Source organism: Fukomys damarensis, unplaced genomic scaffold, assembly GCF_012274545.1.
Source record: "Fukomys damarensis isolate Sample0158 unplaced genomic scaffold, DMR_v1.0_HiC HiC_scaffold_20, whole genome shotgun sequence".
Classification (NCBI taxonomy): Eukaryota; Metazoa; Chordata; class Mammalia; order Rodentia; family Bathyergidae; genus Fukomys; species Fukomys damarensis.
In genome coordinates this window covers 9154985-9169993 of record NW_022900932.1, presented here as the reverse complement: position 1 = coordinate 9169993, position 15009 = coordinate 9154985, and the positions used below count along the sequence as shown (strand labels likewise).

Here is a 15009-nt window from a genome sequence, read left to right as displayed (position 1 = left end):
CTGCCGCTGCCTGCGTCTCGTGTGCCTGCTGTGCATCCTGGGGGCGCCGGGTCAGCCGTCCAGAGGTGAGCGCACCCTGCTCCGCTCCTCTCGGGTCCTGCCGGCCGCGCCCGCGAGCATGTTGACCTCTGCTGGCCAAGGCAGGCACTGCAGCTACTTCGACTGCGGGGAAAACTAGACCTGGGAGGCCCTTTGGGAGTGGGACGGTCTGTGCTACCTTGTTTGCGAGCCTGGAATCCTCTTCTGAGTCCCGCGTCCCAGAGAGCGGACCCTGGCCCAGGTTCACTGCTTCCACATCCATGTCTTGCAGCTGACGACTGCAGCGCCCACTGCAACCTGGCCCACGGCTGCTGCATGCCCGACGGCTCTTGCAGGTATCTAGACCCTCAGCTCCCCAAGCACAGCCCTCCACACCCACATCCAGGTCACCAGCCAGGACACAGTGTGGAGGAGCTTAGGACCCCACTGTGTGCCCTGCTGGTTCACTGCTTCCACATCCATGTCTTGCAGCTGACGACTGCAGCGCCCACTGCAACCTGGCCCACGGCTGCTGCATGCCCGACGGCTCTTGCAGGTATCTAGACCCTCAGCTCCCCAAGCACAGCCCTCCACACCCACATCCAGGTCACCAGCCAGGACACAGTGTGGAGGAGCTTAGGACCCCACTGTGTGCCCTGCTGTTTCTCAGTGATGTGCAAAACAGGCAGGCTGACCCCCCCCCCACACTGGGCCCTTCCCCTTTGTCACCCTCTGCTTCCTCTACCTCCCACGACTTCATCCTCCCAAGTCTGGTCCAGGGATTCTGAACATTGCTCCTCCAGATACCCAGAGGGACCTGGAGATTGGAACCATGAGACAAGGGGACGATGAAGGCGAGACAGAGGTGCTGCCTGGGGAGGAAAGGCTGCAGGCAGGTGGCTGGGAGCGGTTCTCCTGGAAAGAGGCTCTTTCTTGATAAACTGACCAACTGACTCAGAGGGGTGGCTGGGAAGATGCTGGGCAGAAGGAGAGTGTGTAGTTTAAGAAACAGGGAGCTGGCTGTGTTGGCACAGGCCTGTAACCCCAGCACTCTGGGACGCTGAGGCAGGAGGATTGCAAATTTGAGCCCAGCCTGGGCAACGTAGCGATTGAGCAGGTCAGATGTTTGCCATGGAATGCAATGGGAAGGTAGTCTGATGACCTTTCAAGGTCACTCTGTAAATGTTTGTGCCAGGAGTGGTACTCATGGCATTCAAAGACATTCTTATTTCTTCCTCACACAACCTGAGGGGAGTAACCTCAATTTCCAGGTGAAAACAGGTTCAGAAAGGTTGGACAAGGTACAGAAGCAGGGCCCGAATGCTGGTACCTGCTGGTCTGATTCTATGTGTGTCACCACCCCCCACAGCCTTACACCCACCTGAAACAGGTCTGCCTTCCCATGGCCTCTTGGTTTCTAGAAACTCTGCTCTGTCCCCCCACCCCACCCCAGCCCTGACCCTGTCTTCTTCCCATCAGGTGTGACCCAGGCTGGGAGGGGCTGCACTGTGAGCACTGTGTGAGGATGCCTGGCTGCCAACACGGCACCTGCCACCAGCCCTGGCAGTGCATCTGCCACAGTGGCTGGGCGGGCAAATTCTGTGACAAAGGTAGGGGGCAGGAGGTGAGCTGTTGGCTTGGGAGGCTGTCTTAGGGGACCATCCTTCAGCACTGATTGAGCACTGATTGTGTCCTGCTCATATCCTCAAAAATAGGGTCTTTTATCTTTTTCAGTTTCTTATCTGTTGTCTGAATTGGTCCTCAGCCTAACCCTGTAAGGTTGGGATGGCATCTGCTAGAAACTGTACTCATTTTACAGATCAGAGACCCCTGTCCAGCCTGGAGGGGGGTGTCACATAAGGTGCTGGGACCACTCTTGGGTCATCTGGAGCCAGATGTGATGGCCACCCCAGAGCCTTCTTTGTCTCCCCTGCAGATGAACACATCTGCACCTCGCAGTCCCCCTGCCGGAACGGAGGCCAATGCGTGTATGACGGGGGCGGCGAGTACCACTGCGTGTGCCTACCTGGCTTCCATGGGCGGGACTGCGAGCGCAAGGCAGGCCCCTGTGAGCGGGCAGGGTGAGTGCTGGGCTCAGGGTGAGGTCCTACCAGAAGCTGGGGACAGGATGAGAAGAGGCAGGAGTGAAGAGAGGAAGACTGAGGATCAGACCACAGGAGGTGCTTTCTGAGCCATTTCTCCAACAGTGCTAGGTTGGAGTGGGAGGCGGAATAGATCATGTGTCCGCTGTGGTCAGGGAGAGGGGACAAGCTGGCCCGCAGCCCTTAAAGATGTCCCATGCAGCAGCCTGGCGCATCACTGTGTGGATGACAAAAGGGCCCACAGGGCAGGAGTTGCCCTGGTTTCTGCTTCAGACTTGAGCCTTCATGAAGATAATAGCACACTTATCCTGAGTCCTGCTTTTGAGCCAGACCCCGTGCTCACTGCCTGACACTGGCTTCCCTAATTTAACCCTATTTGGGAAGCTGGCACTATTTTTATTCTCTTTGAAAATTTGGTGTTTAGACATCATGCCTGTAAACCCAGCACTCTGGGAGGCTGAGGCACATCTTAAAAAAAAAAAAAATGCAAAAGGGCTGGGGATAGAGCCCAGTGTGAAGACCCTGGGTTCAATCCCCACTACTGCAAAAAGAAGTAAATGAAAATGAAATAAAATGAGGTGTTAGAGACAAATGGCCCAAGGTGACACAGGTAGAAAGGGGGGCCAGTGCTCAAGATGCTGACCAGGGCCACCCCACAGGCATCACAAGCCAGTATCTATGTCCCCTCCCACCACCACCATAGCTCCCCCTGCCGGAATGGTGGGCAGTGCCTGGATGACCAGGGCTTTGCCCCCAACTTCACATGCCGCTGCCTGGCGGGCTTCGTGGGTGCTCACTGTGAGGTGAATGTAGACGACTGCCTGATGCGGCCTTGTGCCAATGGTGCCACCTGTGTGGACGGCATAAACCGCTTCTCCTGCCTCTGCCCTGAGGGCTTTGCCGGACGATTCTGCACCATCAACCTGGATGACTGCGCCAGCCGCCCCTGCCAGAGAGGCGCCCGCTGCCGGGACCGTGTCCACGACTTTGACTGCCTCTGTCCCAGTGGCTATGGGGGCAAGACTTGTGAGCTTGTCCTACCCATCCCTGACCCTGCCACCATGGCAGATACCTCCGTGGGGCCCACCTCAGCAGTGGTGGTCCCTGCCACAGGGCCAGTGCCCCACAGTGTGGGTGCAGGCCTGCTGCACATCTCTGTAAAGGAGGTGGTGCGGAGGCAGGAGGCTGGTCTGGGGGAGTCGAGTCTGGTGGCCCTGGTTGTCTTCGGGGCTCTCACTGCTGCCCTGGTCCTGGCCACTGTGTTGCTGACCCTGAGGGCCTGGCGCCAGGGCATTTGCCCCCCTGGACCCTGTTGTTACCCAGCGCCCCACTACACCCCTGCCCGGCAGGACCAGGAGTGTCAGGTGAGCATGCTGCCGGCCGGGCTGCCCCTGTCACCATACCTGGCCCCAGAGCCTGGCAAGACCACGGCGCTGTGATGGTGGTGGGGGCTCCCAGCCCCATCTTCACCTCCTCCACACTTCAGACTGCAGCTGTCCTTCCTCACCCCTTCGCACAGATGTATGCATCGAGAAATATTATTTTTTTAATACACAGAATGTTTTATCAAATAAAACTATAAAAATGCAAGTGGACTCCTGTTGCAGAAAAACCACCCACCTAGAGTCTGAGATGAGGGCTGCCGGGACAGAGGCCTGGTCCGGGAGAGGCCTTGGCCCTTGATGCCGCCCCCTCCAGAAATGGTTCCCTAGAAGACACCAGTGTCCCTGTCCCCTCTGGGCAGTGGGGAGAGGTAGAGCCTTGGAGAATAAAAACAAATGGCTAGCACCTCTGCACTAGCCCTGCTGCTCAGAGGGAGGGGACAGTTCTGGGGCCACAACCCGGGGCTCAGGGTGCCCAGGAGGGGCGGCAGCTCCCTCCAGGCCACTCTGCAACAGCTGCCGGAACACTGAGTGTCCTTGGTCACACAGGGCGGTGGGGGAGTCCAGCCCCACGACCTTCCCTGCATGGAGCACCAGCACGCGGTCCGAGTTCAGGATTGTGTTGAGCCTGCACAGAGACAGTCGTCAGTTTGGGAGCCAGGGAACAGTGCCCTGCAGGAGAAAGCTGACCTGCTATCCCTCCCTGCTCCTCCAGACTTGTACAGGTTTGTCCCCATAGGTGTTGGTCCCTGGCAGGAAGGACAGTGGGACCCCCTCAGAGAATGGACCACCAAGGATTGGGCCAATGCCTAGAGAAAGGAGCCAAGATCTGGGCCCCTGACCAAAGGATTGGAGGGAGGTTCTGGGTCCTCCAACAATCCTCAACAATTCTCACTCTCTGGGCACCAGTGCACCTGTGGGCAATGGTCAGCACTGTCTTGTTGGCAAAGCGTTGGCAGATGGTTTGCTGCAGCAGCTGGTCTGTCTTCTGGTCCACACTCGCTGTCGCTTCATCGATACAGAGGATCTGGAACATGGAGGGGTATAAGGAGCTGTAGCCCAGGCTGCCAAGAGCTCCCGCCTCCAGCTCTTCCTTGAGATGCTCCCGTCCCAGGTCCCCGGACACATCCCCTGACTCCCTCCCAGTCCCCTCCACTGTCTCCTCTCACCTCACCTTGGCATTTGTGAGGAGAGCCCTGGCCAGGCAGAGCAGCTGCCTCTGTCCCAGGGACAAGTTCCGGCCCCCTTCACCCACCTCACTGTCCAGGCCACCTGCAGGGCACAGAGCCTTCAGTGTGGGCCTCCCTCTCATCCCTGCTCTCTGCATTGGGGACAGCACTCACCCATGAAGATGACCACCTCGCTCAGGTGGCACTGCTCCAGGACCTGCCACAGAGCCCTGTCCTCATGCAGGCCCTGGGGGTCCAGGTTTTCCCGAACAGTCCCACTGAACAGGAAGGGCTCCTGGGGGATGATAGCTAGCTGGGATCTGGGGACAAGACACAGGAGCCGGCTGAAGATGTGGCCACTTCTTGAAGCATAGGTTTTAGTGATGGGACTAGTACTTCCAGGAGAGCCCAGGATGGAGCCTAAAGATAAGCCTGCTGCTCTCTACCACATCCCCACCCGGTGCCCACTTAGGCAGCTGGGCACCTCAAACTCAGGTGGGGCTCTGGGCAGTGCCACAGACACCAAAGGCCTGGAACCCATCCTCAGGAGCCTGCATCTCACTGAGGAACCAAGACCGAAGGAGTGAACAGGCCACACAGTGTGACAATGACTTCAGGGAGAATACTGGCTAAGGAGGGGACAACCAGAGTGGATGAGTGGGAAGGGGTGCAGTCCTGAGGACCTGTAAGGTCGAGATACGTGGTGAAGCCACTACCAATTAGATGAAAGAGGCCAGAGAAAATTAAATCCCAGGGCTTAGGACCCAGCCTCCTGCCACTTCCATGCCAGGAAGCTGATGAAATGACACTGAAGAACCTGGGGACAGGGGACCTAGAGCCCAGATGAGGCCACTTGTACCCAGGGGCAACTGGCTCAAATCTCAAGCTGTCCCAGGCACTACCAGCTGAGCCCAAGGGCCAAGGGACCATGGCATCTGGGGTTATAGTCCCTGGGACTTCTGATTTAGAAGAATACACAAAGACGAAGCTAGTGCCAGGGATTTAGCTCAGTGGTTCTGCTGCCTGCCTCGCAAGCGCAAGGTCCTGAGCTTGATCCCCAGTACCAAAAAAAAAGAAGACAAAGCTGCAAGTGTGGCCTGGATCGCGGTGAGCAAGACCTAGGCCATCACTGTAACTCTGACACAAATCCACACTGCCTCCTGCCTGTCTCATCCTCCACCTTTGCCCTTATTGGCCCTGGCTATCCCATTTACAGACATCTTTGGGGCCATGACCTGCTCTAAGGGCCAGGATTCCTGGCTGCCCCCATCTCTGCCACCAGACCTGAGTTCGGCCAGCTCTAGCTGGCTGGTATCCGTGTCGTCCAGCAGCACCCGCCCTGCGCTGGGTTCCACCAGCCGAAACAGCACCAGGAACAGGGACGACTTTCCGGAGCCCGTGCGGCCCACAATGCCCAGTTTCTCTCCAGGCTGTACACGGAAGGTCACCCCATCCAGGGCGGGGGGCAGCCCTGGCCGGTACACCAGCACCACATCCTGGAACTCCACGCTCCCCTGGGTCAGCCAGCTGGTGGCCTGTGGGCAGAAGACAGAGGGAGACAGTGAGGTGAGAAAGAAGCACAGTGCAGCGGGGTGGAAGGAGAGAGAATACAGGAAATGGATGGGTTGAGGAGAGAAGGGATGGAGATGGCTACAAGGATGCAGTGGGGATCATTGGTGGCCACATGAGCAAGCTAACGTGGGCAGAGAAAAATGGTGAGGAATAAAGGAAGGAGTGGGAGACCGGGCCTTCAGAGTTCCAGGCTTTGGCCTGGGTAGAGGGTGGTGCACCTGCAGCAGGTGGCCCTGGGGCTCCTGGGCCAGGTCACAGGAGTACTCCTCCATCCGCTCCACGCTCACCAGCATGACTTCTGTCTTTGTGAAGCTGCTCACCAGGCCCGAGAGCAGCCCAGTGAGGGACAGGGCGTAGGACAGCGCGAGCCCCACCAGTCCTGGGGAGATGAGCACAGTGCTAGGGGAGCTGAACACCGTGGAGGTGGGCAGGGCAGGGGAACCCTGGCTGCAGACGGGGTGCTTCCAGGAAGTGGGCAGAGAGGCAGGTAGATGATGGCCTGAGGCCAGGTCCCTAGGAGGCTTGAGGGAGGGAGTAGGGAAGCCATGAGGGGTGACAATGGGAGGGGGAAGGCAAGTTGGGGGGCTGGGGTTGGGGTAGGGAAGGGGTGAAGATTGGAAGATCAGAAGACTCATTCTAATCCCAGATCCACCACCGAGGGGCAACTGTTCCTGGAGCCTTAGTTTAACTCCAAAATGGGGGTGATGGTGATAAAGGCAGGGACAGCTGCACAGGGAACCGTGGCTTGAGGTGGAAAGGTTGGGGGATGGTACAGATGTCTGGAGCAGGGGCTGGAAGGAGGGGCCTGGGAGCAGGGCGATGGGTCTGGGTGGCACCTGGGTTAGCAAGGCCCTGCCGGTGCTGTATCAGGGCAATGCCCGCAATGGCGCTGACCACTGCTGCCCCCATGAGCTGCAGCCGGATGTCCAGCCACTGCATTGTGGCGCAGGAAGCAAACTGGCATCTTTGGTTCAGCTCCAGCAGTCGCTGGTTCTCTTCCTCGAACCTGGGAAGGCAGAGGGAAGTGGGGCCACCCCAAAGCTGTATCAATCCACCCCAACACCTTTCTTACAACCCAAGTCATTTCTGAGAACTGACCCACATACCCATGGGCCTCAACTCAGGAAGGCACAGATGCCTGTGTATGCTTTTGTCTTTTTGAGACAGAGTCTCATTATATATCACAGGGTGGCTTTGTATTTGTAATCTTCCTGCCTCAGCCTCCTGAGTGCTGGGATCACAGGTGCTCTTTTGAAGGCGGGGGCTGTACTGCCCCATGTCCTCTTTGGTTTTTACCCTTCCTCTAGGGCCCTCACCCCTACCTCTTCCCTAGGATGCCTGGATTCCCCTTTCCCTTCCTGTCCCTCTTCCCAGGGGTCCTTCACCCTCAGCTGCGACCTCTAGTCAAGGCAGTGACTCTACACACCTGTAGGTGGCCCCAGCTGCCCGGAGCACAGGGAGACCAGCCAAGGTGTCGGCTAGGTGGGTGTAGAGTGGGGACAGCGTGAGGCTGCCCAGGCGCCGCAGCTCTCGTGAGGAGGCCCGGTAGTGGCGCTGCACACGGTAGTACATGATGCTGAGCGGTGGCAGCAACAGCAGCAGCCAGGGCAGGCCAAAGCCCAGCATGACCAGGAGGCCCAGCAGACCCACTGCGTTGGCGAGCAGGATGTTGAGGAGGAAGGGCAAGCTGTCGTCCACACAAGCCACGTCAGAGGAGAAGCGGTTCACCACCCGGCCCATGGGTGTGGAGTCGAAGAAAGATACAGGCGCCTGCAGTGGGGTGGTGGTGGTGGGCAAGGGAGACTTTGGAGAAAAGGAGTTGGCAAGGTGCACTGGGGAGGGGCAGGGTGCAGGGTGGCCTGAGGTTGGAAAGAGAAAAGCAGTAAAACATGTCCAGGGGTTGGGGGCAGAGGAGGCGCTGGTGAAGCCTAGAGGGTTACTATCCCAGGCAGGAAAGGTCCTCTCCAACTCCTGGCCATCCCTCCTACTTTGGATGAGATGAGTCCACTACCCTCCAAGGGCAGGGAGCTAAGATCTCTCCAGAAGATGGAGCTTTCTGGCTGGTGAGTGGCAGTTCACCAAAAGTCAGGAGGAATCCTGATTGGCCATGGCTAGACAGCATGGTGAGGATTACTGGCCAAAGTCAAAGATATGGTTAAAGGCTCAGGCTCTGGAGTCAGCTCTGCCACCGAGATGTGGGAGCTCAGGCTAGGGACACTTCAAAGGCCTCTATTCCACTTCATCTGAAAAGCAGGGACGAATGGAACCTCATCTCAAAGGGGTGCTGGTAGGGTTAAAACCCACAGGCACAGCGCTTAGCATATCTGCCTGACACACAATGCATGCTCAATAATTGCTAGCTGTCAAAGGTATGGCCTCAAGGACAGCCCTTTCCCTTTCCCACCTTCCCTGTAGGAACAGGTCAAATTTTCCATGCCTCAGTTTCCTTAGCAGTAAAACAAGGTAACATTGCCTACCTCACAGGGTTATTGTGAGGCCCTAACGACAGGCAAGGAAGGGCTTTATAGTGATGACAATGTTCATAATAATTCCTAATGTGTGCCATGGCGTATCCTACGAACTTTCCATGTGCTAATTAATTTAATGCTCATAACAAGCATACTGGGTCAGAAGACCGGATATTCACTTAGCAACATGGATGGTTTCTTAGAAACAATGCCACACAAAAACTGTAAGAAACAGAATGGGAGCCTTAACATAATATCATTTACATAAATTAAAAATGCAGGCACACAAAACTCAGAGTGTTACAAAAATACATATTGAGCACACTTAGAATGGTTATTTATCAGGAAAGCGGCAGAAGTAGAAACAGGGTATGGAGATAAGGGCAGCTTTTGCACGGAGGTCCAAAGGTAACAGTACCCTGAGGAATGTTCTCTCTTTGCCCCATTTTATAAATGGGAAAACCATCAGTGGAAATCACTGGATTCAAGCCCAGGCAGCTACTTGCTCTGTGGGCTTCCAAGGTGTCACATGCCAGACCCATTGGTGAGGGGATATTGGGTACCCCGGGAGGGGCTGTGCTTTGGGGACACAGGGCCAGGGCTGTCCCACACCCTTTCACCTGAAGGACTCGCTGCAGCAGGCGGCAGTGCAGGGTGGCAGCTGCTCGGAGGGTGCCTGCCGCGAAGAGCACTGCTCTGAGAAGTGTGCAGAGTGAATTGATGCCAGCAATGGTCGCGTACACGGTGAGGTAGAAACGGAGGTCAGAGGAGCCACTGGGGGTGGCTTTGGGCAGTGGGAACACTGGGGTGCTGGGTGGGGAGGAGGCTATGGGTAACCGAAAGTAGGGCCACTCAGGGCTCCCTCCATTTCCCCAGTCCCCACTCCCTCCCTGGAGGCCGCCCTGAGACCACTGGGCCTGTGCCCAGGCTGCCACTCACCAGAGGCTTCCAGGGGAGAAGAGGAGCAGCTGCGGGGAGAAGAGCCTCGAGGGGCTCTGGGTGGCAGAAGCGAGCACCTCCCCAGAGCCATTCCCTCCTGCCTTCAGCTGGGAGATCCAGTAAGACAACCACCAGTCTGCACCGTTGCGTGTGGCTGGACGGGACGGAGGGAGGATGTCGAGAGAGACACATATGTCTTTCACTCTATTTCCACCCTCCTACAGCCCAGACTCCCCACACTGTCATCATCCTCCTCGTGTTTTTTTTTTTTGGTACCGGGGATTGAACTCGGGTCCTTGCGCTTGCAAGGCAGGTCACCGAAACGCTGAGCTAAATCCCCAGCCCCCTGCTCGTGTTTTTATCTTAGGCCCAAAGCCTTCTACCTGGGGACAGCATGGGTACCAACAGAGAGGTGCAGGTCTGGGAGTCAGGTGGAAGGTGTCTAGGGAGTGTGCTGCTCAGGCCCTGGGACTCTCAGCATTTGTGGCCCACGCTCAGTGAGTCTCTGGAGTCAGCGTTGATCAGTACAAGGTGATGGGGATAGGCACCTGGACACCGTGGCCTTGGGGGATCAAGGGACTCCCACCTTGCATGAGGAGCAGAGAGAAGAGAGTGGCAAGGGCCATGATGCAGCCCACGGCCCTCCAATATGCTCGGTACACATGCAAGGCCACAGCACCCTCCTTCTTGCTCTCCTCCTGCAGCAGGCGGCCACAGCTGCTCTGCTCAGCCTCCAGACCCTTCTCCTTGTCCTCCAGGCTCTGTACCAACAAGGCCCTGGCTGTGCAGACCAGGGAGATTATGGACAAATTAGGGTTTCAGAGGATCAAGCAAGCTTTAAAACAAAACAATCTCTCGGGTGTGGTGGTGGAAAGCAAGTCCCTTCCTCCCACCTCTGGGCCGCACCTGAGCCAGGCTCTTGTCCATCCTTAGCCCGGGTTTTGGGGACAGCTTGCACCAATGGCAGAATCTGAGAGGGAGGCCCTGGAAGATAGAAGGGGATAGGGGAGGGGCCGCTTGGGTCTGTACCATGTGTTCCTAAAATGTGTGTGGTCCCACTTCCCTGTCCCTTCTGCCTGCCCTCCTCCCACACCCACCCTAGCAGGGTCCTGCCCTAGATGCCCCCAACTGAGCAGGACCTGTCACATCCATCCTTCTAGAGTGTGACCAGCAGAAGAACCAAGGAGTCACAGCTATGGCTGCACCCTGGCCAGTCACTGCTTATTTCCATGGAGTTTTTTGGGTTTTTTTTTTTTTTTCCTAGTGTATGTGCTGCCAAAGCAAGCCCTCCATAGTCTTTAAAATCCCTAACACTCAATTCCTGACATTCCAGTTGAACCTCATTGCTTCCTTTTCTCCAGTGAAACTAGAAGTGGCCATGTCTTCTGAACCATAACCCTCTGGAGATTTTTGTTTTTGTTCTTTACAAAGAGGCTGTTCTAACCCAATCATGTGTTCTTCTGGAGTCCAGAGGGATGGATGTGATGGGTCCTGCTCAGCAAGAGGACATCAGACTGCTCTGAGATCCTGGGCCTCTAAATTTCCAAGAGCAACTGTCAGAAAGCCTCAAGTCCCACTTCTAAGCTAGTTTTGTGAAGGGGAGGGGCCACAGGCTCTGCACCTGACAACCCACTGTCCCTCTCTCTTACCCCACCCAGCCCGGCTCCCCGACACCTTACCAGCCTGGACGAGGCGCCCATCCTCCAGGAGCAGCACCAGGTCGGCCTTCTCCAGATACTCAGTGCGGTGAGTGCACAGCAACCGTGTTGTATGGCTCAGCACTCCCAGGATGCACCTGTGCAGCAGGTGGCTGGCCACGTCTGCATCCACAGCAGCCAGGGGGTCGTCGAGGAGGTAGAGTGCCTTCTCCTGGAATAAGGGAGGCAAGCAGGCAGGCCCTGGTCTCAGGAAGTCAAGAAAGGGCAGTGAGAACACTACAGCACAGGGAAGGAAGGGAGACCCGCAGACTTCTCTCTAATCAGGCGAGGAACAGACCCAGGGCCTCCGCTTGGCCAAGCTTGCAAGGCTCCAGACTGCCCCGACCTCCATGCTTCTGCCACCTTTAACTTACCTGGTACACAGCTCGAGCAAGGGCAATCCGGGCCCGCTGTCCTCCGCTGAGGGTGACACCCTTCTCCCCGACCTCGGTCTGGTCTCCAGCAGGCAGAACCTGGTGGAACAGCTCTGCAGGGGTCAGCAAGCTCCCCTGAAACCTGCCCATCTCCTATCCCTTCATAGGAAAGAGATGACGAAGGTCAAGGGAGCCTGAGACACGGTTTATACTGGGTTGGGGGGTCTGAGTCAGAGGAGCGAAGTCATGATGACAACTACAAACACTTACAGATCACTTACTATATGCTGGGTACTTCACAGGGATTATCTTGTTTGAACCCCACAAGGACCTTATGAGGGTGGTATTATTTCATTTTCAAAGATGATACAAAGCTCAGGCAGATCACCTACCTTGACTATACCTGGTAGGGGTCAGGAAATAAACTTTTTTTTTTTGGTGGTGGTGGTGGTGGTGGTACTGGGGATCAAACCCAGGGCTGCTCTACCACTGAGCTACATCCTATGCCCTTTTTATTTTATTTTTTTAAATTTTGAGACAGTCTTCCTAAGTTGTCCAGGCTGGGCTCTTGCCATCCTCCTGCCTCAGGCTCCCACGGTATTAGTATTAGAGGCATGTGCCACCATGCACGGTCCAAACCCAGATTCTTAACCAATCTGTTGCACTTATTCCCCTGCCTTTTTAACAGGCAAGTATGACAAAGGGCTAGTATGACGTGAAAGCTTTCTCAAGACTTGTGGAAAAGAAATGCATCCTGAGCCTTTCCGTGGCTCCAGGAGTATCTAGGCTAAGGGTCCCCATGCCCAGAGGAAGCAGCCATGATCCACTAGATAGGGAGTCTCCTAAGGGCAAAGCTGTTACTCAACCTTTTTCCTAGTGCTTACAACAGCATCCAGGACCCAGGGGACTTCTGGGGGAAGGAGGAGATAGAAACAAATGGTAAATGGCCACAGGCTGCCTCAGAGTCAAAGTCAAAGGTCCTCCTTTGCAGGGAAGTTACACACATCTGGGTGGGGCACTGGTGAAAGTCCAGGAGGGGACATTCAGATTTGGTGGGAAAGTCCTGGAAAAGCCTATAATCTTTTTCCTGATCAATTTAGTAGCGAGGATTGTGGGTAGACAGACAAAGGGCTTGGAGGTTTCTAAAGGAGACCTTGACTCTTCCAAACCTTCTCAGTGTGTGTGTGTGGGGGGGGGGGCTCCTGAGTCAGAACCTATGTGGAGCTCTGTCTATAGGGTACCCTGCCCAGGCCCCAGCATTTCAGGGCTCTCCAGGCTGCTGCATAGAACTGAGCCACCAACATTCCTGTGAGCACTCCAGGGACAGGGAAGCCAGGTGCTGGACACTCTGGGAGGACCAGAGTCTGATGGCCAGTGCTAGACCAATGATGCCCCAGGAGATGCAGCCTCTTCCTGGTCTGGGGTATCAGGGACACAGTGGGAGGAAGGAGCCAAGAGCTTCAAGGCCAGGTACTCACACTCAGGTCCTCATTGAGGGCGCAGGCCTCCAGCACCTCTCTGTACAACTGGGCATCAAACCTCTTCCCAAAGAGGATGTTGTCTCGGATGGTGGCCAACTGGATCCAGGGCTCCTGGGTGGCCAGGCCGAAGCCTTTGGACAGCCCCCATACCGTGACCCGTCCATGCAACCTGCAGTTAGGGGAGCAGTGTGGGGGCCAGCTCCCTACTGAGTCCTGCATGCCCAGCCCCTGCTTCCGAGAAGCCTCCTCAGCCTGCTACCTCCTACTCAGGTCCCTCTTTGTGCCACGACTTTCTGGGTTGACAACCTCCGAGGTTGAGGTTCATTCTGAAATTACTCTTTGCTGCGTGTCTATGTTCTGGGACTCTGAGAAATGTGGCAGCACCCTGCTGTCCCCCCTGAACACAGGCCACCCTCAAATCCACACTATTCCCTGGGTCCCTCCCCTGCACAGCCCCACATTCTGAAAGAAGAGCTGCACACCTTTCCTTTGCCCTCTATTACAGCTCTTCTGATGCTGGTCTGAGGCTGCTGACTTGCTGTTCTGACTGCTTCTCCCTGCCCAGCTGGAAACTCTCCTAAGAAAAGGGCTGTGTCACATTCTTCTTGGTTCCCCCAAAGGTGTCTGGCACACAGAAGGTGCTCAGTAAGTGGTTATTAAAGGGAAGAGCAATGGACAGGGTGCATAGAAGGTTCATTACCTGTGCAGCTCCCCTGTGATTGCAGCTAGCAGCGAGCTCTTCCCACAGCCCACCTTGCCCACGATGCCCACCAGCGCTCCCTGTGGGGAAGCCACACAGTCAGGGCCCGCCATTCACAGGAAAGACAGAGGGGGCAGCCTTGGGGTGCCCTCTCCTGGGGCTTCTTTCTGGTTACAGTTGGTCTGGAGGGAAGGAATCCCTATGGCTCCCTGCTAGACCCAGAGAAGTCAGGTTTTAGAGTTTTATTCTCTGCTCAGGGTGGCTATCAGATTCACTGGCTGATGAAGAGCCTCTGAGGGGCACAGCTTGTCAGAACAAGAGAATGCCACTTAACAACCTCCAAGTTGCACTTAAAGGCGGGCACCCCAGAATAGGGGAGGGGAGGCAAGGATTTGGGGCCTGCTTACAGGACTAAGTCAACCTGTGCCTAGGTTTCCAGTAACTCTGGGCAAAAAAACCAAAACAAAACAAAAGCAAACAGCTCTCTGCATAGATGTCAATAGTTAAAAATTTTCTGCTCTTGAGAGCCATGAGTGATGGCATAGGCCTATAATCCCAGTACTCAGGAGGCTGAGGCAGGAGGGTCACTGTGAGTTTGAGGCTAGCTTGTACCATATAGTGAGTTCAAGGCCAGCCTGAACTACACAGTAAGACCCCATCTTAAAAACAAAACAAAAAAAACAAAGAAAGGGAAAAAGTCTTTTGTAGAAAGACTGCACTCTGAGGCTCTGTCTGTGATGCCCCCTTCCTGCCAGCCAGGGGTGACCCACTGCAAATGTATCTGTGACCCTCCCTGGGAATGCAGGCTCAGGTCCCAGAGGCAACTTCTGCTCTTGGTGGCTGCAGGCCCTAAGCAGTCAGGCTCTCTGCAGGCCCATTTCCTATGCAGTGGTGCCTGGGTCCCTAGGGAGAAGCAGCAAGCAAACAGAGAACAGCAGATGGAAGGCAGAGATCTGCAAGTTGAGGCCTGGTCTGGAGCTGTTTCTAAGATCTGGCTGCATTGTTGCCTTTAGATTCTGCAATTCATCTCTGTATCCCTATTACAAATTCTTGTTTGTTTAAGGCAGCTCCAGTGGGTTTCTATGACTTTTTTTTTTTTTTTTTTTT

General features: G+C 55.8%; 2 protein-coding genes across 2 annotated transcripts in view; one reads left to right on the top strand and one right to left on the bottom strand.

Annotated features, from left to right (window-relative positions):
* Window position 1: 1 nt before the first annotated feature.
* On the top strand, window positions 2–3568 carry Dlk2 (delta like non-canonical Notch ligand 2; the record flags this gene model as incomplete). Its single annotated transcript, XM_033766327.1, has 5 exons — window positions 2–65; window positions 311–374; window positions 1498–1628; window positions 1955–2099; window positions 2824–3568. Coding segments are annotated over 5 exons (1140 nt in total), but the record flags the coding sequence as incomplete, so codon positions are not given.
* Window positions 3549–15009, bottom strand: part of Abcc10 (ATP binding cassette subfamily C member 10) — a 17065-nt gene continuing 5604 nt past the window's right edge. Inside the window, 17 exon segments of the mRNA XM_033766448.1 lie at window positions 3549–3629; window positions 3741–4130; window positions 4417–4529; window positions 4677–4828; window positions 4831–4991; window positions 5956–6206; window positions 6462–6622; window positions 7080–7249; window positions 7670–8013; window positions 9332–9521; window positions 9651–9804; window positions 10237–10431; window positions 10557–10634; window positions 11330–11519; window positions 11722–11820; window positions 13200–13371; window positions 13903–13982. Of these exon segments, the coding sequence (XP_033622339.1) occupies window positions 3917–4130; window positions 4417–4529; window positions 4677–4828; window positions 4831–4991; window positions 5956–6206; window positions 6462–6622; window positions 7080–7249; window positions 7670–8013; window positions 9332–9521; window positions 9651–9804; window positions 10237–10431; window positions 10557–10634; window positions 11330–11519; window positions 11722–11820; window positions 13200–13371; window positions 13903–13982 (2724 nt within the window). The 3' untranslated portion in view covers window positions 3549–3629; window positions 3741–3916.